This window comes from Myxocyprinus asiaticus, chromosome 20, assembly GCF_019703515.2.
Source record: "Myxocyprinus asiaticus isolate MX2 ecotype Aquarium Trade chromosome 20, UBuf_Myxa_2, whole genome shotgun sequence".
NCBI lineage: Eukaryota > Metazoa > Chordata > Actinopteri > Cypriniformes > Catostomidae > Myxocyprinus > Myxocyprinus asiaticus.
This window is the reverse complement of record NC_059363.1, coordinates 39,685,943-39,711,724: the sequence shown is the minus strand read 5'-3', so window position 1 is coordinate 39,711,724 and position 25,782 is coordinate 39,685,943. Positions and strand designations below refer to the sequence as shown.

The 25,782-nt window shown below is 38.4% G+C and overlaps 1 protein-coding gene across 7 annotated transcripts in view; it reads right to left on the bottom strand.

Moving 5' to 3' along the window:
• kif6 (kinesin family member 6) overlaps positions 1 to 25,782 on the bottom strand; it is a 326,246-nt gene that overhangs the window by 270,451 nt on the left and 30,013 nt on the right. For 4 of the 7 annotated variants that reach the window (XR_007892184.1, XR_007892185.1, XM_051646212.1 and 1 more), the window contains 4 exons: positions 23,241 to 23,370; positions 7,068 to 7,274; positions 6,716 to 6,859; positions 1,187 to 1,273 (listed from right to left, as the gene is read on the bottom strand). Coding sequence is in view for 5 of the 7 variants with exons in the window: in XM_051646212.1 (XP_051502172.1) it covers positions 1,187 to 1,273; positions 6,716 to 6,859; positions 7,068 to 7,274; positions 23,241 to 23,370 (568 nt within the window). In the remaining 2 variants the exon portion in view is untranslated. Of the gene's footprint in view, positions 1 to 1,186; positions 1,274 to 6,715; positions 6,860 to 7,067; positions 7,275 to 23,240; positions 23,371 to 24,140; positions 24,283 to 24,891; positions 25,472 to 25,782 lie in introns of those variants that run through there. The other 3 variants (XM_051646216.1, XM_051646214.1, XM_051646215.1) reach the window with 3 other exon arrangements.

The following is a 25,782-nucleotide window of genomic DNA, read 5'->3' as shown; positions in this document are numbered from 1 at the left end:
AGTCATGAGAACTGCACCAAGAGGAGAGGAAAACTGTTGGAGAGATGATGATTGTGGTTTACAGGAGAGCTGATTTTTGGGGTGTAAGTGAGAGGCTCTATAATCGGAGGTTGAGGGAGCGGAATATACCACCATCTCACATACACATAAATTTGCACAGATACTACTTTTCTGCCTTCACCTGAGAGCTCCAGGCAGGCTTGCGATGCACAAAATGTGGCGCTTGTTCAGACACCTCCTCCTCAACAGGTCCTCTTCAAGCTTTGGTTGGTATGTTTGAGGTCTTTCAAATATATCATTTTTAAAGCTTTGGCATGGTAATCTACCCATACTTACAGAACAGCTGTTTGTCATTCAAAGCAATAACAATCTTGAAATTGATCCAGGCTATTAATCTGCGCTAAATAGCAATTTTGTGATAATGAAAGGCCTGAGGCACAGAGAGTACGCGAGCATGCTTACTGCAGTTAATTGATGTGCAATAACATAATCAGTGCAAGTAAACTATTGTGTTGGAATGCAAGCATGATGTAAGTTATTTAAACAGCTTTAAAACAGACCTTTTCTATATTTTTGAGAAAGAGATCAAGCCAGTCTCTGTGATAACATCCAGGAATGAAAGAGATGCTGTATTTGAATGTTTGAATAACTGACTCTTGAGAACAAAAACAAGTAAAACAATTTAAATGAAAAAAATACAGTGTTGAGAAACAGGATAAGCACAATGTACACACCCTCTTAAAAGGTATAGTGAACAAGCAAAGGATAAGTAAATGCAAGCAGACTACTGTCTACTTGAAGTGTAAGGTGAAGTGTAATCACTGTGCCACTAGGCACTAAATGGAATTGTCAAAATAAACAGGTTTCCCCAAAATTCCTACCACCCCTTCTGCCCATCTACCATTGTTCACTGTAAAAGTACTGTAGTTCCGCACCAAACTCATGCTTTTGGTTGAACCAGAAGTTGGACCGCTAAAACAAACTTAAACAACTTGCCATTTTTGAAAAGTGCCACAGTGCAACACTCTTTGTGAATCTACAAATGACCTACAACCCTAACCCTAACTTGCCTCAGCACATTACACTGGGGTTGGTGAAAGCATTTTATAATAACAAGTAAACAATTCATCTTTAAAGAAATAAAAGTTCAAAGATGATGTGTCCATGCTGATTAGGTCAGACTCACCAGAGCAGGATCCAACTCTTCATTGAGCAAGGCATCATTCTTAATCAGAGCCACTCTCTGAGCAAAACGACAGGTGGATATGGACTCCTGAGAAAGAGAGAGTGAGAGAGAGAGAGAGAGAGAGAGAGAGAGAGAGAGAGAGAGAATTTTTGAATTTTAAAAATAACTTTTTATACAACTTATTCATAGACATACAGTACATGTAGTAGATTGTTTTTCCATATGCAATAAATTGATACATTTTTTATAAAAAAATATTCATACAAATAAAATAAAGATTATTCCAACAAAAGATTACAAAAACTAATGCTTCATCCAAAACATAGCAAATAACTTCATTATAACTAAATGAAAACATTTTGAAAAACATGAAATCAAACAGAACGCTTGCTTTGACCACATTTTTAAACACTGCCACCACTCCTTGTCCTTCTCTCCCCTTAACCTTATTTTTCCTGCCTAGGTATAGGGAGAGCTTCGCCTGCCCAACTAAAAAATTCAAAAGTTGGCTTTTCAATCTATGAGACACCTTATACTGATGACCAAAAATGAAAAATGTAAAAGAAAATTCCACACCACATTAAGCAAAAAACTATTTTTAGAGTCCTGAACAATTCAGTCTACAAAACAATGGAAGATTGTTTCTTTTATACCACAAAAATGACACACATTGGATATATTTTCCATTGAAGATCCTCTGATAATGTTGCTAATAGTGGTTCATATAAGATTCTCTAGATAGGTTTTACATCATCCTCTATCTCCAACTTATCTCTCCACACTGTCAATTCTTCCTTTTAATTTTTCTTTATTTAACACTTTTACACATAATTTGTACAATGCCTTACTTTCAACCTCATACAAACTTAAATCTTCTAACCCCTATAAGAACTATAGTTGTGTAGTGGGGAAGAAGAACTTGAGCGCTGAAATCCTTTTACTGAACAAGACGGCGGCAATAAGGAAGCTGGATTCAGCCTCATCTTTTACAGCGTGTTGTGTCTCGTGAGTGAGCGCCCTTAAGAAAATTGACCTTATTTGGCTGCAGTGGGTCCAGATCTATGGTAATCGCGCTGTCTCCATCACTTTAGTTGAGCCTTGGAATGTCACTGACATTGTATTTAGCGACATCAACTATGATTCTACTGACTGTTCATTTTCAACATTCTCCATTTTAAAGCAAGCCTACAGACCAGTTACACATCTGTTGGACTTCAGTTAGAAGGTAAAAGTGTTGCAAAACTCAAGAGCTTGTAGATTTGTATTTGAGAACATGTACAATATGTATTAGCACAAGCAAATCACATTATACAAGTCAAAGTTTCCTTTTGCTCCGTTCCGTGTATTTTGTATCCAAAGACAAGTCCCAGGCACCCCATTTTCAGTTCATGTCTCTTTTAATATCCTTTCTGTTATTTACAGTCAGTTGGTGATCAAAAAGATAAAAAATAAACATTATTTCTAATCATACATTGCACGGATGAAGGAAAAACAACACTGCAACTTCTCTCTGTTTATGTACACTGCACTCATTCAACCGTAAACACTTCTCTCAAAGAGACAGTACCAATTTAGCACTTGTTATACATATCAATGTAAACTAGAGCTGCACGATGAGGAAAAATGCAATATGCGATACGATATTCCTATGATGACGTCCATGTAAAAAAAAATACCACCTATCCCAGTGATCACAAAAATACTTGTCTTTTGTTCCAAACTGCATTTAGACTGTGCATTATACAGTTTTACAATTAGCTATGTAGCAATATTAAAGTTCATATTTAAATATTTGTATTTTATTTTTTAAAAAGCATATGAATATAAAGTTAATTTTACCATATTATGGGGTATCTTAAAATAGTCTGTGTTGTGAAATATTCATTTTTTTACACTGTAATTCATGTTCTTAATTATTTCATAATTAGTTCGTTCAATGCGGGACTTTTATTTTGAAAAATGTTGTCCAGAAGTGCTTGCCGTAAACATTCACGTTGGTTTAACGTTCCTGTTCTGAGTCTACGCTGCGGCTGAGGAATGATTTCATGGGACAATCCACTCATTGAAACCCATCCTTTGATAAGGGCATTTGGTCTCATTATTTTCTGCACAAATGTTGTTTTGATACTCTTTAATGCTGTGTGTGACAGACAGAGATTCAAACGGAGCGGGGCACCGCGCGCACTCTCTTTCTTATGGCACAAAAAAGAAACATGTAAGAACATGGGTATATTGTAAGATACAATATGACTTACTAAAATCAAATGTGTCTTCTCTATGCTCATATGCACACTGCACGCACACACCAAGTGACAATCGCGAACCTGGTCTGTTCTCTACAATCTGCTTCACCATAAACGTTACTTCTCAATGTATTAAAAAAATCATGCTGTTATTGCAAGCCCTTACGATATGCATATCGCGATATACATTTGCGATATTTCGATACATTTGATATATCGTGCAGCCCTAATGTAAACTCAATGTAAATTGCACGAGTGCTTATTAAAACATTAAACAAAATGTAGTAATGTATTAAGTGTATTAAATGTGTAAATACATGAATATTTAAAAGTACAATCATGCATTATGAAATATTTTAACTTCAGAAAACACTGTACATATCAAAGAATTTCACAAATACAAATCTTTAACAAACATACACAAGGGTTTGGTATTTTTATTTATTTTTTGCATTGTAGTTTTGATATAGTAGCACGTAAATTATAATTTTTGTAATATAATTATTAATTCTATTTTCATTGGGTTCCAACCTTTTTTCCAACCTTTCAATTTGTATTGAAAGTGACAACAGCTTGTATCATTCAAAATGAAAATTCATGACATATAAATTGATATAATGTGAAATTTGTACATTAGTACACAAGCTAAAATGTGATTAAAATTATCAAAAGTGAAATATGAAAATAAAATGTACAATCTTGCATACTATAATGCATGAAATATATATAGTATATACAGGTGCATCTCAATAAATTAGAATGTCATGGAAAAGTTCATTTATTTCAGTAATTCAACTCAAATTGTGAAACTCGTGTATTAAATAAATTCAATGCACACAGACTGAAGTAGTTTAAGTCTTTGGTTCTTTTAATTGTGTTGATTTTGGCTCACATTTAACAAAAACCCACCAATTCACTATCTCAAAAAATTAGAATATGGTGACATGCCAATCAGCTAATCAACTCAAAACACCTGCAAAGGTTTCCTGACCCTTCAAAATGGTCTCTCAGTTTGGTTCACTAGGCTACACAATCATGGGGAAGACTGCTGATCTGACAGTTGTCCAGAAGACAATCATTGACACCCTTCAAAAGGAGGGTAAGCCACAAACATTCATTGCCAAAGAAGCTGGCTGTTCACAGAGTGCTGTATCCAAGCATGTTAACAGAAAGTTGAGTGGAAGGAAAAAGTGTGGAAGAAAAAGATGCACAACCAACCGAGAGAACCGCAGCCTTATGAGGATTGTCAAGCAAAATCGATTCAAGAATTTGGGTGAACTTCACAAGGAATGGACTGAGGCTGGGGTCAAGGCATCAAGAGCCACCACACACAGACGTGTCAAGGAATTTGGCTACAGTTGTCGTATTCCTCTTGTTAAGCCACTCCTGAACCACAGACAACGTCAAAGGTGTCTTACCTGGGCTAAGGAGAAGAAGAACTGGACTGTTGCCCAGTGGTCCAAAGTCCTCTTTTCAGATGAGAGCAAGTTTTGTATTTCATTTGGAAACCAAGGTCCTAGAGTCTGGAGGAAGGGTGGAGAAGCTCATAGCCCAAGTTTCTTGAAGTCCAGTGTTAAGTTTCCACAGTCTGTGATGATTTGGGGTGCAATGTCATCTGCTGGTGTTGGTCCATTGTGTTTTTTGAAAACCAAAGTCACTGCACCCGTTTACCAAGGAATTTTGGAGCACTTCATGCTTCCTTCTGCTGACCAGCTTTTTAAAGATGCTGATTTCATTTTCCAGCAGGATTTGGCACCTGCCCACACTGCCAAAAGCACCAAAAGTTGGTTAAATGACCATGGTGTTGGTGTGCTTGACTAGCCAGCAAACTCACCAGACCTGAACCCCATAGAGAATCTATGGGGTATTGTCAAGAGGAAAATGAGAAACAAGAGACCAAAAAATGCAGATGAGCTGAAGGCCACTGTCAAAGAAACCTGGGCTTCCATACCACCTCAGCAGTGCCACAAACTGATCACCTCCATGCCACGCCGAATTGAGGCAGTAATTAAAGCAAAAGGAGCCCCTACCAAGTATTGAGTACATATACAGTAAATGAACATGCTTTCCAGAAGGCCAACAATTCACTAAAAATGTTTTTTTTATTGGTCTTATGATGTATTCTAATTTTTTGAGATAGTGAATTGGTGGGTTTTTGTTAAATGTGAGCCAAAATCATCACAATTAAAAGAACCAAAGACTTAAACTACTTCAGTCTGTGTGCACTGAATTTATTTAATACACGAGTTTCACAATTTGAGTTGAATTACTGAAATAAATGAACTTTTCCACGACATTCTAATTTATTGAGATGCACCTGTATATATATTTTTAGTTTTACTCTACCCTCATTAAACTCTGGAAAGAGACATTCTGTGTCTGTGAAGTCTTGATGAGGGTGGAGTTTAGCACACTGTCAAAATGTACAGAGGACGTACAGTATAAAGAGGACAGTATATTACATGTGTTTCTTTCTACACTGCACAGTTTATTGTGTGGCGGCTAATGCCTCCTGGTTTCCTACACAAGAACAAAGTAAATCTATCAAGAGGCTCAGTCGTTCTGTCAACACCAAAGCATTTAATCTAGGTTGAGGCTAGCATTACATTACAGATATTATGTATGTAAACCTAACAATTATAAAGCTAGGTTGAGCCTACTACACAGTCATCTTCTGCAAAATAATTGTATTTTATCCAAACAATATCAGCAACATGACCGTATCATCTTGTGAGCCCTGCAGTGCATGAGCATCCTGCTGTCTGGACCTCCCCTGTCTTGGCCATCATCCTCCCATCCATCGTCAATAACAGATGGGTGGGGAAGAACAATACTGCATCGCAATATTTCTGTTTTCATTTATTCCCAAGTTTCTGTAATTTTTAATGCTGTGTTAGTACATAACATAATGCTCACAGCCAGCAGGCAATCTTCCGCTAATACAGAGGTGTCAGGCATGTATTTGCCGCCACGCCTGACAGACAAACGCGAGAAATGTCCCGCGTTTGTTCCCATTTCTGCCACTCGCTCATCAAAGTCAGTGTAAATGATTATGCAATTAAAACAAACTCAGAATACCTTAGCTTTTTTGTTTACAAAAAAAGGGAAAAAGGAAAAATGAAGTTCCCTGTGACACAGAAACACACTCACTCACGCCAGCAAACTCCACCTTCTCCCTCCCAACATCCGCTCAGAGAGAGAGAGAGAGATTGACATGGTAAAAGTCACGTACAAAACAAAAACTTTTACCTTTCATGTGCACAAAAATTAATGTTAAGCAACGTACATCAATGTTCCTCTTCTCCGCAGACACTGTAGCGATCATGGTGGTCATGCAGTTGCCGCCCAAACTGTCCCTGAGCACAGAGGTCATCATGGAGTTGCGGTAGGGAATGTGAGATCGATTCTTCTCCGACAAGGCTATGATAACCTAAGCCAGACAACAAACAGAGCCCACCAAATTGTGGTGTCAGGAACACAATTTACCTCACTTCAAAATTGATTTGGGGGTGAAATATGACATTTCTATTTGAGATTTACCCCTAATCAGATGGTCACGATCATTTGAATGAAATGTATTCTTTACTCATAATCTATCTTTGCATAAACAACATCTATATGTAATAAATTCCTCCAACCTGCTCCAGATAGTGAAGGGAAAGGTTAATGTATTTGGCTTCAGTGAGGATCTGACCCTCAACACCTGTCTTTCCAACTCTTTCAGATCCAGCCAGGTCCACCAGGTGAAGTTTGGAATGTCGTAGAGTGGCTGACCCCAGGACTTTGCTGCACAGGTGAATGGTAAAGATACAGTGTGATCGTGTAGAGGCCTGGTTCATGGGAGTCTACATGAGGGTAGAAACATACATAAAAGACCAGTGATAAGACCAGCTGACAATAAAATGGTCTACAAAGGTTAGATACTGCACATGCGATGTCCTCTATAATAAAGTGCAATGATCAAATTATTTTAATCCTCAGATATTTAAAGTGTCATGAACCCCCCCTAGTTCAGTGCCAATCGTTCACACTTCAGACAGAAAAAAAAAGACTCTCGAAATTGGTGAAAAAAGATGTAAAAATGTGGGAGGGTATTATAGGCGGGAAGAGGGAGGACGTGAGGGAGTCAAGAACTACTGTACTTCCAAAAACACACACAACAGAGACAATCACTTTTGAGAAGGAAGCGAGAACAGCACTCAGAGCAGACATTACCATCAAAACAAGAACTGCTATGAGACTTTATATTAATTCATAGATATTTATACAAGAAACGTTTCAGGTTTAATACAAGTTAAACTCTATTGGCAGCATTTGTGGCATAATGTTGATTAACAGAGAAAATCATTTAAACTCATCTCTCTTTTTCTAAAGAAAAAAATAGTGTGCAGTAAGGCACATACAATGAAAGTAAAGAGGTCCATTACACAAAACATTAAATACACAGTGTTTTTAAAAAAAACAGCCGCAATGCTTAAGCATTATGTGTTAACATAACTCTTGTGTGATAAAATCACTTACTAACTATGTCTGTGTAAAGTTATCTAGTATTTAAAATCCATTGTCATAACGACGTAACACCGGTAAACCACATTGGCGTAAATCTCGGAAACTTAATGTAAAGTAGACCAAAAATAGAGCTGACATGACTTGAGTTTTCAGGTTTTCATCATTGTCTTCTGTTTTTGAACAAGCCGTTATGTTATCCTGTTTATGATCAGACTCATGGCGAAAATACATGATTGGCGGCGTCTAAACGTAACAGACTCTCCAAATACACTTGGAATACACAGCTGCTCCATGTTTGATGTGCAACAGCGGCCGGCCAACAAACATGCTCACTTCAGCGCAATTATGGACTGTGGTCCATTCTGACGTGATTGAATTCTTATCGTGTCCATGATCCGACACACAGAGAAGCAGCGATGGAATCAGTGCTCTATATAACAGCCCTCCCCATAAACAGCATGTTTAGAGCACGAGCAGCAGAACTGAAGCCAAGAAATGCCTATGCAGGTCGGGTTATGTACTGTAGTCCATTTTTTAGAGTGATTTTGATCTGACCACAGTGTATAGTGTAAAAGTCCTCTCTAGTGTCTGTTCTGCGATTGCTGTCTCACGCCTGCCTGGAACAGCTTTTATGTCAATGAGTTTGAATTCTCCACTGTAATGCCAGCTCAACCATGAGGCAGAGCTGTGATTGGATGGAAGCTTTCCTTCTCATGTACAATGTGGAGAAACGCTCAAAAGCTAGTGACGTACATGTGTACTGTCCTACCAATCATAACTCGGAGTTTACACATATACCTCATTTTTGTGACATTGCTTCAACTTTCAAACCGAAAGAACAAAATGGCTCAAAAATAATCACTCTTAACAATAAACATGACGAGTGCTATCATTGTTTTCAGTGATGATTTAAAAAAAAAAAAAAAAAAAAAAAAGTGTTCTAGGATGTCTGACCCTTTAATAACAGATACAATCACATGCAAATGTTAGAAAATTTAAAGGGGTCATGACATGAGGAATCAAATTTTCCTTGATCTTTTGACACAAAGGAGGTCATTGTACTATAAAAAACAAACTGTAAGATTCAGAACTGAAAACTTCCTCCTTAAAAGAGAAAGAGCATTTATTTAAAACAAGCTCTAGAAACGGGCCGTTTGGAATTTTTGGAACTTGTGACATCAAAAGGACCAAATACATCTGCAGCTAGACATCAACGCCTATTTGTTATCATTGCACCCTTGGCCCTGCCCACTGGTGCTCAGACAGTCACACTCACACAGGTGAAGAGGAGAGAAGGCCTGTCATGGGAGATTTATCCAAAGAGGACTTAAACAGGACACCTTCATGTGCCTATATGGATTTAAATGTTTTTCAACATAAACCTTCACTAGATGGCTTTGACTGTTATCATTAATCTCGAGCCGCTTTTAAAAAACACGATGTCAAGTTAGGACTCTAAAAAGGAGACCCCCATCCTGTTTCATATTGCTGTTGTGCTGTTTTGAAGGCATCCTGGACTGTTTTTGCACCAATCTGTGCTATTTTTAATTGATAGTCTTTTGTACACACCCACTATATGGACGTCTTTAATTGTTTCAATGCGTTTCCAGCGATGTGTGGCGCGTTTTAAGAGCGGTGCAAGCGCAACTTATAAAAACGCATCTTATTCAGCTGCCAACGCTGTCTGGGAGAAATGCATGCCATTCTGTGTGTAAACAAACACAGAAGATGTGAGATGGTGCTCCGGTGAAGACCAGCATCTCTTCTTTGGCCTATTGAAGCACACAACATCACCATGGACTGTATTATATTGCAAACATTTCAGTGTGGATTGTATGTTTTTAGCTCATATCAGAGTGAATTGCTTGTGAACCAGTCACAATCTGATTCAAGCTTTGCAAAGGAACTGAAAGATGCATCAGTTAAGACACTACCGGACCCATGGGTACACAGTTTAATTTACGAATGTCATTACTGTTTGATATCTGCTGTGCTTTAAGGAACATTTTTATAAATTCAGATGAAATATGTTGGGTATACGTTGTGTTAACCCTGAAATGTAGTTTTATACCCCTTTAAGGTAAATACCATGAAAAGTTACACCTCTAAAACAACTTTGTGTTTCACAAAAAACTGAACATATTTGTGCATTGAGCTTTTTCTGCCTGGCCCAGCATGTGCATCAGTGCCGGGGAAAAATATCAGTAACAGGGAAGCATATGGTGACTTTGGAGAGGTTTATTTTCCAAGACTAAAAATAACAGGCAGTCACTGAATCATGAAATGACTCATCAGGATAAACTCATTAATTAGAAAAAGATTAGATGAAGTGGGTGAGACATTTCAAATCTTATCAAACCAATGCTAAGAGCTGAGAATCTGAAAACAGTAACAACTAGTGAGACATGCTACATATCACAAAGAATGTTTCTGAAGAATAATCTGCATTAAATAAATTTAACTTCTATAGAGTTTGGATCCGTATTTATGCTGATGTTTTGGTAGCATAAGTGTGCACCATTCTATATGCTACACAACTGCAGGACAATTTCTCACATCTGGCAAAGTAAAATACAGCTAAACAAACATATTCAATTAGTTTGTTTGTTTGGAAAGTAAACATAGCCTTGGCTGTAAGCAGTGGATGTGCATCTTATACTGTATGTTTTAGTACAGGCAGCTACTCCACATCCAAACACATTTTATCTATTAATTAAGTTACTAAAAAATTTTATTTAATCATGGCTCCAAACACAAAAATACACTTGGTAAAAATAGACAAAATTACAAGGACAACTTCAAGACCCCATCAAATAGTTTGACAAATGCTGGTTTTCTTCCTGTGTTGACATCAAATGGTTCACCACCACCTTCACCTACACCTACAGATCTACCAGAATCAGAGGGTGATGACAAGGAAGAACATGAACCTGTCCGTTCATTTCTTAAAGGAATACTCCGGGTCCAATACAAGTTAAGCTCAATCGACAGCATTTGTGGCATAATATTACCACAAATATTAATTTTGCCTTGCCCCTCCTTTTCTTTAAAAAAAGCTAAAATTTGGGTTGCAGTGAGGCACTTACAATGGAAGTGAATGGGGGCCAAATTTGTTAATGTTAAAATACTCAGTGTTTCAAAAGTATTGCCACAAGATGTAAACAGTATGCATTTTTACATTAAATTTGTGTGATAAAATCACTTATTAACCTAATCTGTGTAAAGTTATAGCCAATTTTACAGTTCCGTTGCCATGACAATGTAATGTCAACAAACACTAAAACCCTAAAATAACTGTACAAATAACAATTTAAACAACTTTACAGCTCAAATAATACGTGGGATGTAACAGAATAATTAATGCAATTGCTTTTATGAAATTATAAGCTTCACATTTCTGCCTTTAAAGCTTCACATTTCTGCCTTTAAACCCTGTTGCATTTTGGCTTCACTATACACAATGTATAATTTAAACCGACTGATCTTAGTTCAGAAGACTCTGGGCTGTCAGTAAAGTGTTAAACTTTCGACGTACAGTCATGTGACAAAACAACATGGCGCCGATCACATCTGGTAAGAAACCTAATTAACTTTCTACATTGAAACCTGTTTGAGTCAAAAGATTAGAGTCTCTAGTTTCATCCGATATGGTATTTTTTCAAATCTGAGGTCAGAAGGGGGGGGCGCACATTTTTTTCAAGGTTGAATTTTTGAATGACTTCAAATAGTCATCAGTACTGAAGTACCAAGCAAATATACATGAGCCTAATGTGAACTGTAAACATAATTAGAACATGTAACATCAATATTCTTCATCTCCTTTAGAAAATATGAATAAAGGTAATTCACAATTGTCTTTTATCTCCATGATGTTAACCTCTGGAGAGGCATATAGAGCTTGATAAATGAGAAAAAGATTTGAATTTAAATTTCATAAATTTGAATTTTAGACATGGCATTTAACAAAACTGAATTTTCCATGGCGTATTTTATAGTTTTCAATTTACATTTTTTAAATTTGAATTGTAGACATGGCATTTAACTTTTTTTTTTCATACTTTATAGATTTGTAATTTTAAACTGCAGATTTTGTGTTCTGAATTTTTTATAGGTGAAATTATCTGTAAATGTTCAGATTATAAAATTACAGCTGAAGAAGAAATTCAGTATTCAAAATTCAATATAGAATTAAATATTCTAAAATTCAAAACGCAGAAATTCAGATCTTACAGAAAGTAGGCCAGAGGTCAAGCATTCGGGTTTCACAGGGAAAAGTAGAGGGTTTCAGAGAAGTCGAACGGAGCATTTTGGTCACAGAGCTACAATGGCAATTCCAGCATTGCTGACATGATAGTGAAAACGTAAAATTTCACATATATCAAGTACCCATGACCAGTATATATTGAATCATTTCAATAAATAATTATAGACACCTGCAGCAGATAGTCCAGACAACAGAACATTTTCAGTTTTCTTCCACTTAAGATCGGGAAATGAACTTGTGATACAGACGTGACTTTAGTTGACATGATTAAAAACTTAGTGAATTGAAATGCACAATCCAGAAATAATACCAGCCACATAATATAGAAGGGCTGAGATTCCTAAGAACATGTAGTAATTTTTTTTTATTAACTGTTGTTTTCACATAAATGAGGAAAACCCGTCATTACGGATATGACAGTTGTGAAAGCAGCACTTACTTGATGAGGGGGAAATCAAAACACTAAAACTTGTAACTTTGATCTCTGAGACATCTGTATGATATAACCATCAAGGCTGCATGATGGATTTAAATAAGATTAAAACTGTGATATGGCCTTGCACAAATACAAAGCCACTATGGGCTGCATTTTTAAATATATAATCTGAATTGACAGTTTCAGAAAGAACTGCACGAGCGTGTGGCACCCTTGCGGGAGTAAAAGCGGAACACTCAGAGTAGCGCAGCAGTTATGTTTATCATAATACAGTTAAAATCACAACGTTTATCAAAATGGTCTCTTCTTAAATGCTGGCTATAAATGCAGTAGCTTGAAACAAGTCACAGACCAAAGCAATAGTCAGTCATCTATCAGAATAATCATAGTAAAAGAAGGAGCATTGATGGTTGTGATTCTCTCATTGACACATGATTTGATATGAAGCATCCATAACGGTCACATCCATAATGCATTTTCATGAGTGTTTAAAGTATAGAAGGGAGACCATTTGTTCATATCAACATAAATTAGCTTAGAACAAAGTATGAACTTATTTGAATGAATATTGTTTTAGTGATATAATCTTAACCTCTAAAATGTTACGGACGTGACAGCGCTGAAACACAACGATGAAAAAAACACATGAAACCAGATCTGACCATTCAAACTGAAAACAAACTGATTTTAAACGGATTTCAAACCATGAAAAAAATTACACTTTGACATGTTGAAGTGTCAACCAATGATTACTGGACAATCAGAGACAGTTTAGCTCAAGACAAATCACTTGTATTAAAATTAATTGGAGAAATTGGAATGCTCAATATGGCAGGTGTAGAAGAAATTCCTGTCTTACATGTAAAATAACAGACTGTAAATAACAGATTTGTATTTTGCACTGTACATAACAGATTTGTATTAGATTTGCCCTACTCTATGTGTATGTATGTATGTGTGTGTATGTACGTATGTGTATAATTATTTTTTATTTTTTATTATTATCTGTGTCTTGCTGCTGTTTTTGTATTGTTTTTGTATTGTTGTACACTGGAAGCTCCTGTCACCAAGACAAATTCCTTGTGTAAGCATACTTGGCAATAAAGCTGATTCTGATAAGAGCCAATCACCTTTTATACAGACATCACCTGTCAGTTACCTCAAGAACATGCAGGCCATAAAAATAGCATTTATAGTGTGATCTGAGGTAAGAAAGCACAGTTTATAATACTATTGTCAGATTTTACTGCTGATTTGAAATATGTTATTTGATTATAATATTTTCCAAACATTTTTTAGATTTTGGTCTGTCCCCATTTATGTAGATAGAAGCTGTACTTTTATACTGTGTAGGACTTTAATGCAGAAGATAACTAAGAGAAATTCAGAAGTCAACAGAACGATTTAAATACAGAATCTACACTGACTTTTTCCTGAGCTATAAAGAGACTCGGACTCACCAAGTCTGAGGGTACGTTTACATGACAATGATGTACTAAAAACGGAAATGTTTTTCCTTTGCGTTTTTGAAAAGTTTCGCGTACAGACGACAACGTTGTCAAAATGATCCTCGTTCACATGGATCTGCGAAAACGACTACAAACGCTGTATTATGCATGCCAGTCCAGTAGTTGGCGATGTCACTTTGTAAAGAAACACTACGTGCCTGCACACATAAGCATTCTTCCACAGAGCGGTGAATACAAACAATGAAGATCACAATTGCTTGTCGTAGTAGTGATGCAGTTAATCTACACTTTGCTGGAGAAGTGTCAATAAACTCAAAACCTTGAGCAGCACAAACACAGTTCTGTAGTCCGCCACTGTAGTTTTGAATGTCTCGCACTTAACACATAATATGCGTGCACAGTCAAATTTGTGTCAATACGCATACAAAGTTTTCCGTTTTTAGTTGAAAACGTTGTCGTGTAAATGGCCCCTGAGTTTCTTGCATCTGGCAAATCTTAACTGCTGTAAAAACAGTGGGGAATCTTGGAAAAGGCACAGTGAAGCTCATCTGTCTTTGTTGTTAATCAGATAAACCCCCACTTAACTCATCACATGACTGGCCATGGGAATTTCAGAACAAAGACATTCCATTGTTCTTCAGTATAACCAACTCTCCACATTTAAAATTATTATACTAATCATGAGGCATGTTTCCGGATCACCAGCTCACATGAAGCTTCATTCATGAACATTTGACATGGACTTTGGACTTTTCTTATTTCACTACAATCCAAACACACAGCCATGTGTAGGATTATACTAAAAATATGGACAAATGCATCCTATGCAGAGGATAACCCTGACAGTTATGTTCTTCATAATGTGTAATGCATTATCCGTGTTAAAACTAAAACTAATTAGTAGGAAGTTTTATCATGAACTATAACTGTAATTTAATAAGAAAGTACAAGTATTTGGCATGTAATTGATTGTCTTAAATTCCAGAATGATGGTGTGAAGTATATTTGGCTCTTTGCAGTTATAGTTTTCTTATGAAATTCATGATTAAAATGTTCACCTTTTTGAGCGGGAAACAGAGAACAAAACTCATAAATCACCTTCAGAAGGAGGGACCGAGAGAGGATCACATGGTGTCTGAAAAGCCGCTTCTGATTGGCTTAGAGCCTCTTTGGGGTGTGCATAAACAGAATGGGTTAAAAGACCAGCCTGGCCAACCCCTCTTTCTCTTCTCTGCTCTACGGCCTTCACACACTTTGACCTCTGTCCCAGGAAGTCCTGAGTTCTCCCTGGCGGGAGTCCTCACCTCCAGGGCTCTGCCTGGTCATTCCATCACCAATCAATCAAACCAAACCAAGGCCTCCTGGAACTGAACCAAGCCATATGACTTCCAAGAACTCTACATGGCAAACAACGCATGCAACACAAGTACAGACCTCCAGACATTTGCTGAAATCTGGTGCTTTCTTTAATATAATTTGAGTAACCCGATCTCAAATCATGGCGTACAAAATGAAGTTCTCAGGGTTTGTTCAAGGCAAGGTCTAAAGACTCCATAAAGTTCATTTTTCTGTTACAGATAATTTTCCATTCATCTTCTGTCAAAGCTCACTTACCAACCTGTGTTTATGTTTGTTTGTCTGTGAGTTAGTTTAGTTGTTTGTTAATAAAGTCTTGTTTGTATTAAGAGAAGTTGACTGTGTATTTGATTAAATCATATCAGTCCTTTGAAATCTGTTGATCCTAAATGCTACACGCTCATAAACAGTATTTCGATCTATTTGTAATATTATTTTCAATGGCCATGAAAGTAGTATTACTGTAAGAATTAATCTTATGTTCCGATCAACTCGGAACTCAGATTTTTAGTGGATGCAAACATTCATTCTTTTAATATTCCCCAAATCAATCGTTAATTCCCCTTTTGAGCAAAATTCTTTGCATATAAATTGTGAGCAGATACAATAAGTCTGCTTATTTGCATACATTTCCCTACATTATTTTGGTGGTCGAACGTGGCCAAGATTCTTAAACTAATTATTAACATATAAAATTCTACAACTGCTTGTTTCCATAGAAAATAGCTGCCTAGGTGCATCACAAAGATGCATCCAAGTGGACTGACTGACTTTGAAAGGGACTCTGCCGTGCAATCTAGATGTTGTATCCACCTTTTTCCTGGGGGTCTTACTGGGGGAACAAATGTGGGTGCGACTTCTGGCGGAAGCTGTTCTATAGCAATCGCTAGCTCCGGTTGCAGTCATTTTAGACCCTATTTACAGCTGGTATTAAGACGTGTTTCGGATGATCTGATAGGAAATGGTCAGCGCTATATAGTTGTAAATGGGGTGCAAAACGTTTTGTGATTGGATCACAAAAACACATTACAGATGTAGTCAAAAAAGCATGTGGCCACTTCACATTTAAACGCCGCCCTGATGTGTCCCGGACAGCTGTGAAGCACCACCTCTCACCTGTCAATCACCTGCAGTTTAAGCTTACATGTGGATTTAAAAGGAAATTACTGTGCAATCGGACAACTTGAAAAAGCGATTACATACCCAAGGACGAGAACTTCATGGCTTTTCCTCAGTATGTCTGTCTGACATCAACATGTAGGGTGACAAGATGACAAGCGCACACATCTGAAGCAGAACTAACAGAGGTAGGCTAATCCACAAAATCAACAGATAATTTTGCTCGAGATTTTTTGTTTGTGCATAAATTACAACTGCATCTGGGAGAAACAACGAGCCAGATTTGTTCACACTTTCTTTGTCTTTGACTTTTTTTAAGTTTATCATAGTTTACAAAAATTAGCAACACTACTAACTTAAAAGAATAGAAGATAAAAGAATAAAAAAAGAATCCAAAAATTTAAATTCTCTCATCATTTACTCACAATCATGCCATCCCTGATGAGTATGACTTTCTTTCTTTTGCTGAACACAAACAAAGATTTTTAGAAGAATACCTCAGGACTGTAGGTTCTTACAATGCAAGTGAATGGGTACAAAGAAGTTAAAAGTTCCAAAGCACATAAAGGCAGCATAAAAGTAATCCATACGACTTCAGTGGTTAAATCCATATCTTCAGAAGTGATATGATAGGTGTGGGTCAGAAACAGATCAATATTCAGATCAAAAAGTATTTTTTTACTATAAATATAACCCTGCAGCTCTCGCCTGGTTACCCACTGAAGCTAAGCAGGGCTGAGCCTAACCCTCCTAGGGAGCTATGTCACTGGCTCCATTAAGATGCTCGCTTTTGTGCTATCGAGTCAGATTTTCTGCAAAATGCACGAGCCTATGCAGCTGCTAGAGAGTACGGCCAGCTACACAGCGTCTCATTCCCCTCAGGGTACCAAGGTTATGTAAGGTACTTAATCAAGACGTTCCCTTTCGTGGAACTTGAGCTGCGTATGAACACTCTGGGAATGATATATTGTACATTCCCATCATGTGAACAGTAGCTGCCAACTGTCTAAGCCCATGTGGGAAACAGAGGCGCACAAGTGAGCTAAAGCATCTGAATAAAAGATATTATGGATTTACAGAGAGGAAGCAGGAGTCAACCCCTCATCCAGATTATAAAATCTATCAAATGTACACAGAGAGGACCATCTTGCCGCCATACAAATGTCCCCCAAGGACGCATCTCTAGCCAAAGCCCATGAGGATGCCATGCCCCTAGTAAAATGGGCTTGAATACCTGAAGGCGATGGTAAACCGCGCGCTTCATAAGCACTTGAAATTGCATCAATAAGCCAATGAGACAGTCTTTACTTGGACAAAGAAATCCTCTGTTGCGGCCAACAAAGCACACAAACAACTGCTCTAACTTATGCCAATGGCTAGTACAGTCAACATAAACATGCAGCACCCAAACTGGGCAAAGCATATGCAACCTTTCATGTTCCTCCGACTCAAATGGGGGAGGAGAGAAGAACTGTAAATTAATGATCTGCGAGCGAAATGACGTAGAAATAACCTTGGGCAAACAGCCCAAACGAAGTCTTAACACAACCTTTGAACACCCTGGCGCAAAATCCATCCACAAGGGATTGATCAACAGGGCATGCAAATCACAGACTCTCTAAAATGATGCCAATGACACAAGCAGGGCCATTTTTAAGAGTCAAAAACATACCAATAACTGTTGTCAAGGGCTCAAGTGGGGCATCCGAGAGCACCTCTAACACAACAGATTAATCCCATAAAGGGATGCGGATTGGACGAATGGCCTAAACCTGCGTACCCCGCGCAGAAATCGAGAGATAAGAGAATGTCTATCAACAGAGACTCCATTGATAAGCGCATGTTCAGCCACTATAGCGGCAATATAGATTTTCAGCATTGCCGGGGTAACCCCGGCCCCGAAACGTTCCTGCAAAAATTCTAGCAGTGTACCAACAGGACAGTGAACTGGATTTTCACTTCGTGCTGTACACCAAGAAGCGAAAATACGCCACTTAAACATATATAGCCTTGTTGCTGATGGAGCTCTAGCATTTAGAATGGTATCAACCACAGCGGAGGATAAACCATCATTCAAAAGAATGCCCCGTTGAGGGGCCGCACCCATAACTTAAATAATAGTGCATCAACGCCCAGCGGTGCCAGGGGCGAGAGAGAAAACCAGAGGTGACAGTGCGACGTCATGCTCGAAACAAACAGGTCCACTTCCACTCTGTCGAACCTCCTCCAGATTTGTTCCACAATCTGTGGATGTGATGTCCATTCTCTGGGTATCAGATCTTGTCTGGACAGGAGATCCGCCCCTAAATTCAACCAGCCCGGAACATGTACAGCTCGTAGAGAAAGTACATTGTTCTGTACGCACAGAAGGATACGATGTGCCAGTCTCAGCATGGCACAAGCATGAACATCTCCAGACAGTGTATGTGTCAATCCAGTCGCTGGCATACACAGCGCCCCAACCCACAGAGAAGGCATCTGTCATTACCACTTAGCAGCGTCACACCTGTCCCAATGGAACCCCGATATCAGAAAGTGGGCCTTGGCAACAGGATACTCTTGTCTAGATTCACTCGTAGCCCTAGATTGCTTAAATGGCTAAGAACGACATCTCGGTGTTGGGCAGCCAGACTCTCTGAGCGAGCAAACACCAACTAATCATTGAGATAATTCAAAACACAGATGCCTTGAAGCCTCAAACACATCAGAGCTGCATCCATGCATTTTGTGAAAGTGTGTGGTGGCAGAAAGTTTTTTTCAAACGGAAGGACGCAAAATTGGTTCGCTATGCCCCCAAAAGTGAATCTGAGAAAGCGCCTTTGCTTCGGCACAATCTGAATGTGGAAATAAGTGTCTTTCAAACTATTGTCACAAACCAGTCCCCCGGCTGTACTTGTGACATTATTTGTTTCTGCATCAACACTCTGAATTTACATTTAATTGACATCGTCTCAAATCCAGAATGGGACGCATGCCACCATGATATAACCATGCTCTATCATTCTAATGACCCATTTCGAAATGGCTTTTCGGCTTTCTCCTGTAGTGCAACATGTAACCACTAGATGGTGACTGTTCTACAATCAGCGGCACAGTGGAAGGAGACTCCTGTGCCTTCACTACTGCGGCCGATTGAATGAAAGTAAATAATGTTTTGCTTGTATTATATCCAGGCATGCATAAAAAACGGCCTGAAGTGTCTACAGCAGGGACGCACGTTGAATAAAAAATCTTCCGTGGCATGTTGAATGGGTAAGAATGTAGGGAGAATTGCCTTTATTGTATCTAGGCATGTATAAAAAAATAAATAAAATAAAAATCACCCTGAAGTGTGAATACAGCAGGGACGCTCATTGAATAAAACATCTTCCCTGGCATGTTAAATGGGAAAGAATGTAGGGAGAATTGCCTTTATTATATCTATGTATGTATAAAAAGTTGCCCGAAGTGTGTATACAGCAGGGACGCTAATGGAATAAAATTTTTTCCATGGCATGTTAAATGAGGAAGAATGTAGGGAGAACTGCCTTTATTATATCTAGGCATGTTTGAAAAAAAGTCACCCTGAAGTGTGCATATAGTAGAGACGTTCATTGATAAAACCTCTTCCCAAGCATTTTGAGCCCTGCTTCTGGTCAGCCACATTGGCCCCAGCATTCCTATGGGGGGACAGCATGTGGTGCTTATGACTGTGCGTTTTGTGTACACTTGTACTTGTTGAACATTGAATTCTGTTATGCATGCCTCAAGACCCTTGGTTATGGAGACAGAGGCTGAATTTGGGATGCAATTGCTCAATGTTCGCTCCCCAGTGCAAGCTGCAGGGGGAAGCTGAACTATATTCTAGTTGTCTGGCTTTTGAGGTGTGTACAATGGCGAACTTATCCCGATAATGACCGAAGGGCAAACGGGGAAAACAGATACGTTTATATGGTCCAATTTCGTTCACTGAATGGGGGCTCACACTTCATTACACAGCAAGCCCGTCAGGCTCGTGTGTAGACCAGAATCTTTTGTACATTGAGTTATATTAAGCATGCCACGAGACCCTTGGACATGGAGGCAGAGGTAAAACTCAAGCTGAAAATAATGAACGCTCATTCGCCAGCGCAAATTACAGGGGAAACTGAGCTAAATTGGTGTACTGAAAAATCGGTTAGACACTAAACCGGTCCCAGCATATACAATGGGGGAACACTGTGCAGAGCTCGAGACAAAGTACTTTTACACACTGGATAAAGAATTTAATAGAGAATGCTCAACATTAATTCAAATGTTATTCACAGGAGTAGACAGACACAACTTCGAGCGTTCGAGGCATGAAAAACGGCGAACTTGACTCGATAGTGAACTCCACTTCATTAATAAATACTTAAGCAGGCTTCAGCTGGTCAGAAGACTGCGGTCCTCTGAACGGCGATGATCCGAACACCAAGCGCTCATCTGTGAGGTGTGATACATGTGGGGGTTTGCGTTTGCTAAGCTCAATTCATAGAAGGAGGGACAAAGTCCATTGTCTATCACACTCGCAAAAGCATTGCCTTGACCAACTCGTTCCCCAGCGAGAGCCTGGGGGGAAACCGGTGAACTCAAAAAGGCTCTCCTTAACGCGATACGCTTGGTAGGACTCAAAACCATCGTGTGTAGATCCAACAGCTGTCTGAAAAGAGCGACATCCATGCCGCCATTGAAAAATCTAGCAGAGAACGCAGTGTACATCTCATCTCTCACTAGAACACTTGCATTATTCACGAAACAGGCGAAAGAAAAAACTAGATAATGTACCTTGCATCTCCTGATAGAACCCGAGAGAATAATGACACCGACAAAGCACTTCCACGCGTTGGTTCGCCATCACTTAGTTAGGGAATATTCTCTTATTCCAGCCCCCTCGTTCTTCGGCCAGGCTCACCGGCCATGCAGGATCCCCTCTGCTGTGAGCAGTGCTCGAACGGGAAAGGGAGAGAGAGAGAGAGGCAGAGGCCGCTCCTCCATTGCCTTATTCATGTGCATTCTCCCAGAACAACACAGCAAAAGACAATAGGGACAAAGGGGCCTATTTTGTTTCCATATTGTCCAACGACAAATTCTCTGGAATAAATGGGGATTATGCCTCGTAGTAAGAAATTGCGAGCCTCGACGAAGCGCCGTAGTCCCCTTGTAATGTTTGGACAAACCACATTGAAATTGCTTTGAAATTTATTCTGTGTCAACGACGTCCTTATGTGTCTCCCACTCAAATGGGAGAAGAATAATCCTCGCTATGATATGTCGCTAGAAACAAACACGGGCTTACACAATTCGTACACTGAAGAACAGAAAATCTGACTCTGTGGTGCGATAGCGAGTGCCTTTATGGAGCACATGTTGTAGCTCCCTAGGGGCCATCACTTAAGCACCATCAGCCAATAAATTGGTGTGATTTTATAAGGGCTTCAGACCATGTGACACTTGGTCGGTGTCCCATAGCATTCATACGCAGCTCGAGTTCCACAAAAGGGATCCAAAGCATTTAAGTGAATCAGTTCTTATAGACAGTTCATGTAAATGAACCTGATTAAAATAAACAATTCTCTTATATTTAACATTGTAAACTCTGATTAATTTTAGTGAGTCGGTACTTTAGGATGGTTCATGTAAATTAACTAGTTCACATAATGATTCATTGATTCACTTGAGTCCATGGACTTTGCCTTCTTTTTTTAAGCAAAATATTTAGGATATTTCTGCTGTTTTTCAATATATTTCAGTTAGTCAGTATATTTAGTTATATAAAAGAGGCTATTTTCTAGTTTCATTAGTGTATAAATAGTGTATGTTAGTGTATAATGTAAAATTAAATGCTGTCAGCCTATTTGTTAAACCCTTATGAAAATTAACCATGGTTTTAATACAGTAATATTTTATTAACCATGACTGTACTAACCATGGTTAATTTTGTGGTAACTATGATTTTACTACAAATACCATGGTTTAACTATGGATACTGTCATAAAACCATAGTTAAATTCCATAAGGAAATGTCACTGTAATTAAATATATAACTATCATGTGAGATTATTGAATTCTGCAACTCTGCAAAAGTAATATCATCTGATTGTTAAATATCTAAAAATATTTTCTTCTTTAAATAGCTTCAGTGTAGTTAGCTACTTTTTATTACAGTAGTAGCTTGAAGTGTAGCTAAGTACTTTTTTTAAAGAGTAGCTTGACTGTAGCTTTGCTACTTTAAGTTATGAGCAGCCTATAGCTTGGGAAGCAACAGTTTGAAAGTAGCTTTCCCAACATTGGATTAATGGTTATCAAAAACACTGAATGTGAACATACCCTGCTAAAAAGATCAGCTAAACCAGCATTCAATTCCCATGATTGTCTAAGCTGGTTCATGCTGATTAGTGTTGGTTTGGTGCTGGACTAGCTGGTGGTCCAGCATAGCTATGCTTTTCACCAGCACAACCTAACTGGTGAAGCTGGTTGACCAGCACGGTCATTCTGATGAAGCTGGTTATGATAGTTTAAAAGCCTGGTGCAGGCAGCACACCCGCATCCTATGCTGGGACACCAGCACCAAAACACAACATAAGCTGGTGACCAGTAATGATAGTTTTCAGCAGGGTAGCCAAAGAGTTGCAAGCAAATAGAGAGCTGAAGTTTTCACCTCTGCAATCATACGATTAGTGTCCCCTAAGAAAAGCAAATCCAAAGCCTCCTCTTCATTGGCTGACTGTAGTAATGACAGGTTCTTGAGGTGAATGTTCTGGTCTGGATCTTCCATGATTGTCACCCTCCTAGACAATGACATAACATTAAGATCAGAAAACTCACTCATATCACAAACAAATAAAAGGTCAAGCATTTTCTAAACATCAAACCTATAGACAAGTCAAGAAAAGCACAGCTGTGCATCAGTAGACTGCAGCCAGGGAATGAGCCAAACTTTACTCTCCACACACACACACACACACACACACACACACACACACAATCCATTGAGCGGATCGCTTAAAATGTAATACTGAATTGGCTTGCATTTTCAAAACAACCTGATGAATTATTGCTTTTTTCGAGTGTTTTGGGGCTGAGCATTAACTGAGCATTAACTTGTGCAAGTCCTGTAAGCTAGGTATCATTAATTTTGAGGTATTAAATAATTTTCAGTTATTATTTATGTCCGTAGTATTTATTTTGCTGGACAAGTTACTGTATGCGCTGAAATTTAATATTTCAGGGTTTAGTGATTCTTGTGTTAGCAAGCACCAAGAAAACAATTTATACCACTAAAAAAGGAGTGGGCATGGTCTATTTTTTTTAGCAGTTTGCAATTTGTGTGACTCTTGTGAGTTAAAAGTCCACAGAGCATAAAGAGGGAGACAAGAGGAAAATGAAAGTGAAGTGAAAAAAGCCAATATGATCAGATTCTGTGAGAACTCGATATGGAGGCGAAGGTAGAATCCATATGCAGGAAGTTTATTAAACACAGCAAACAAATCCAAAACACAGGGCAGAGATGTAATCACTGAAGCAGGCAAAATAGTCGTTAACAAATAATCAATCCAACCAGGCAAACAGAGCAAAACAGTAATCCAAAAATCAGTAATCCAATAAAGCAGGCACAGGCAATAGGAAAAACGCTTGGTAAGGCAGTGAAACCGGCAATATTTTGCGAAGTAACAATGGACAGGCATGGCTATTTATATGGTGTAAACAGGAAGTCACCATAGAAGAAGCGGTTCAAAGTTAGTAATCAGGAGAGGGCTCCCTCTGGCGGTCGGCTAAATGAATACCAGCCTCATTCATTACAGATTTTGTAACCTGATCTGCGGAGGTCGCATTTGTCGGCCGCATATATCATCGAGGCTGTCTCGTTTCAGAAAAGCGAGTAGGACACTTCGAATGCAGCCTTCGAACACGACCTGCTTTCAGGAGAATTCAGAGGATACATGAGGTGTATCCTTCATGGGCACTCACAACCCACAATTCTTTGCTTTAACGGAAATGTCTAAAAAAAAAATGATGCCAATTTGCCCGTAAATATGATGTTCAAATGCAAGGAATATTAATTCCCAAGTTGAAGTACCTCAGTAGATGGGTGCAGAGTATATAATATGTATAATTATATTAATATATAATTAAAATAAAGTATTAGACTAAAAGTACACCTGTAAAATCGAATTTCTTTTCTCTTTACATCATTAAAACTCTCCTAAAATGTACCGCATAAATTCCCTTCCAGAGGGACTTTGATCCCTTCTCACTCAAAGCGCTCGCTCTTGTTAAAGAGTGGCGTGCTGTCATAGCAACCATGTTACCTTCTGTTTCCGTTTGTCTTACGAAGGATGTCTCGTTTAAATGAGGCGTGTTTAAAGGAGGACACTCGGTATACTGCAGCCTTCAAAGGACGCGTCCTACCTAGCATGCAGCCTTCCAAACAAGACACAGCCAATGACTATTTAACTATTAAACAGGAAATCACCATAGAAGAAGCGGTTCAAAGTTAGTATTCGGGAGAGCGCTCCCTCTGGCGGTCGGCTGAATGAATAACAGCATCATTCGTTACAGAATCCAATATGACCAGTTTCGTGGCATGTTTACTAAATCAGTGAAACAATACAAATTAAAGCCCCTAAAAGTGGAAAATAAAGTAGAACAGAGTAGTAATAATCGAGATGGAGACCACAAGAAAAAGAGCTAAAGGAGCAAAATGAAGAGTATCTGGACAGATTCATGAAGCAACAGTTTAGGGTAACTTTGTAGCCCACAGGCACAAGTAAATGAAAATTCTTGATATTTTGTTGAGCAAATAAAATTTCCTCTCACTTCTGTCACTGAGAAGTTCTTCATGTGCAAATAATTTTCATATGAAAAACTTATTCAAGGCAACAACTACCATTTTAAAGTGACTGTTTATACCCTTTAGAGCATGGGTTTACGAAGCCTTGAACAGTAAGCCCCCCCCCCGACAAAATTACAAGACCACGCCCCCCTTACCCACCACCCCTTTTCAGATAAAAGGAAATAAATCCGTAATTGTTTTGAAAAGGAGTGGATGACAAATCATTGTGAAATTCTACTTGTGACAATGCAATTACAGATATCAAGAACTGGAGTTTTTATTAGTTAAAAAAAAATTATTATATCACGTATGTGTATTTCTGCGAGTGACGACATAATGTTTTATATCAAGAATTAACGTTTTTACT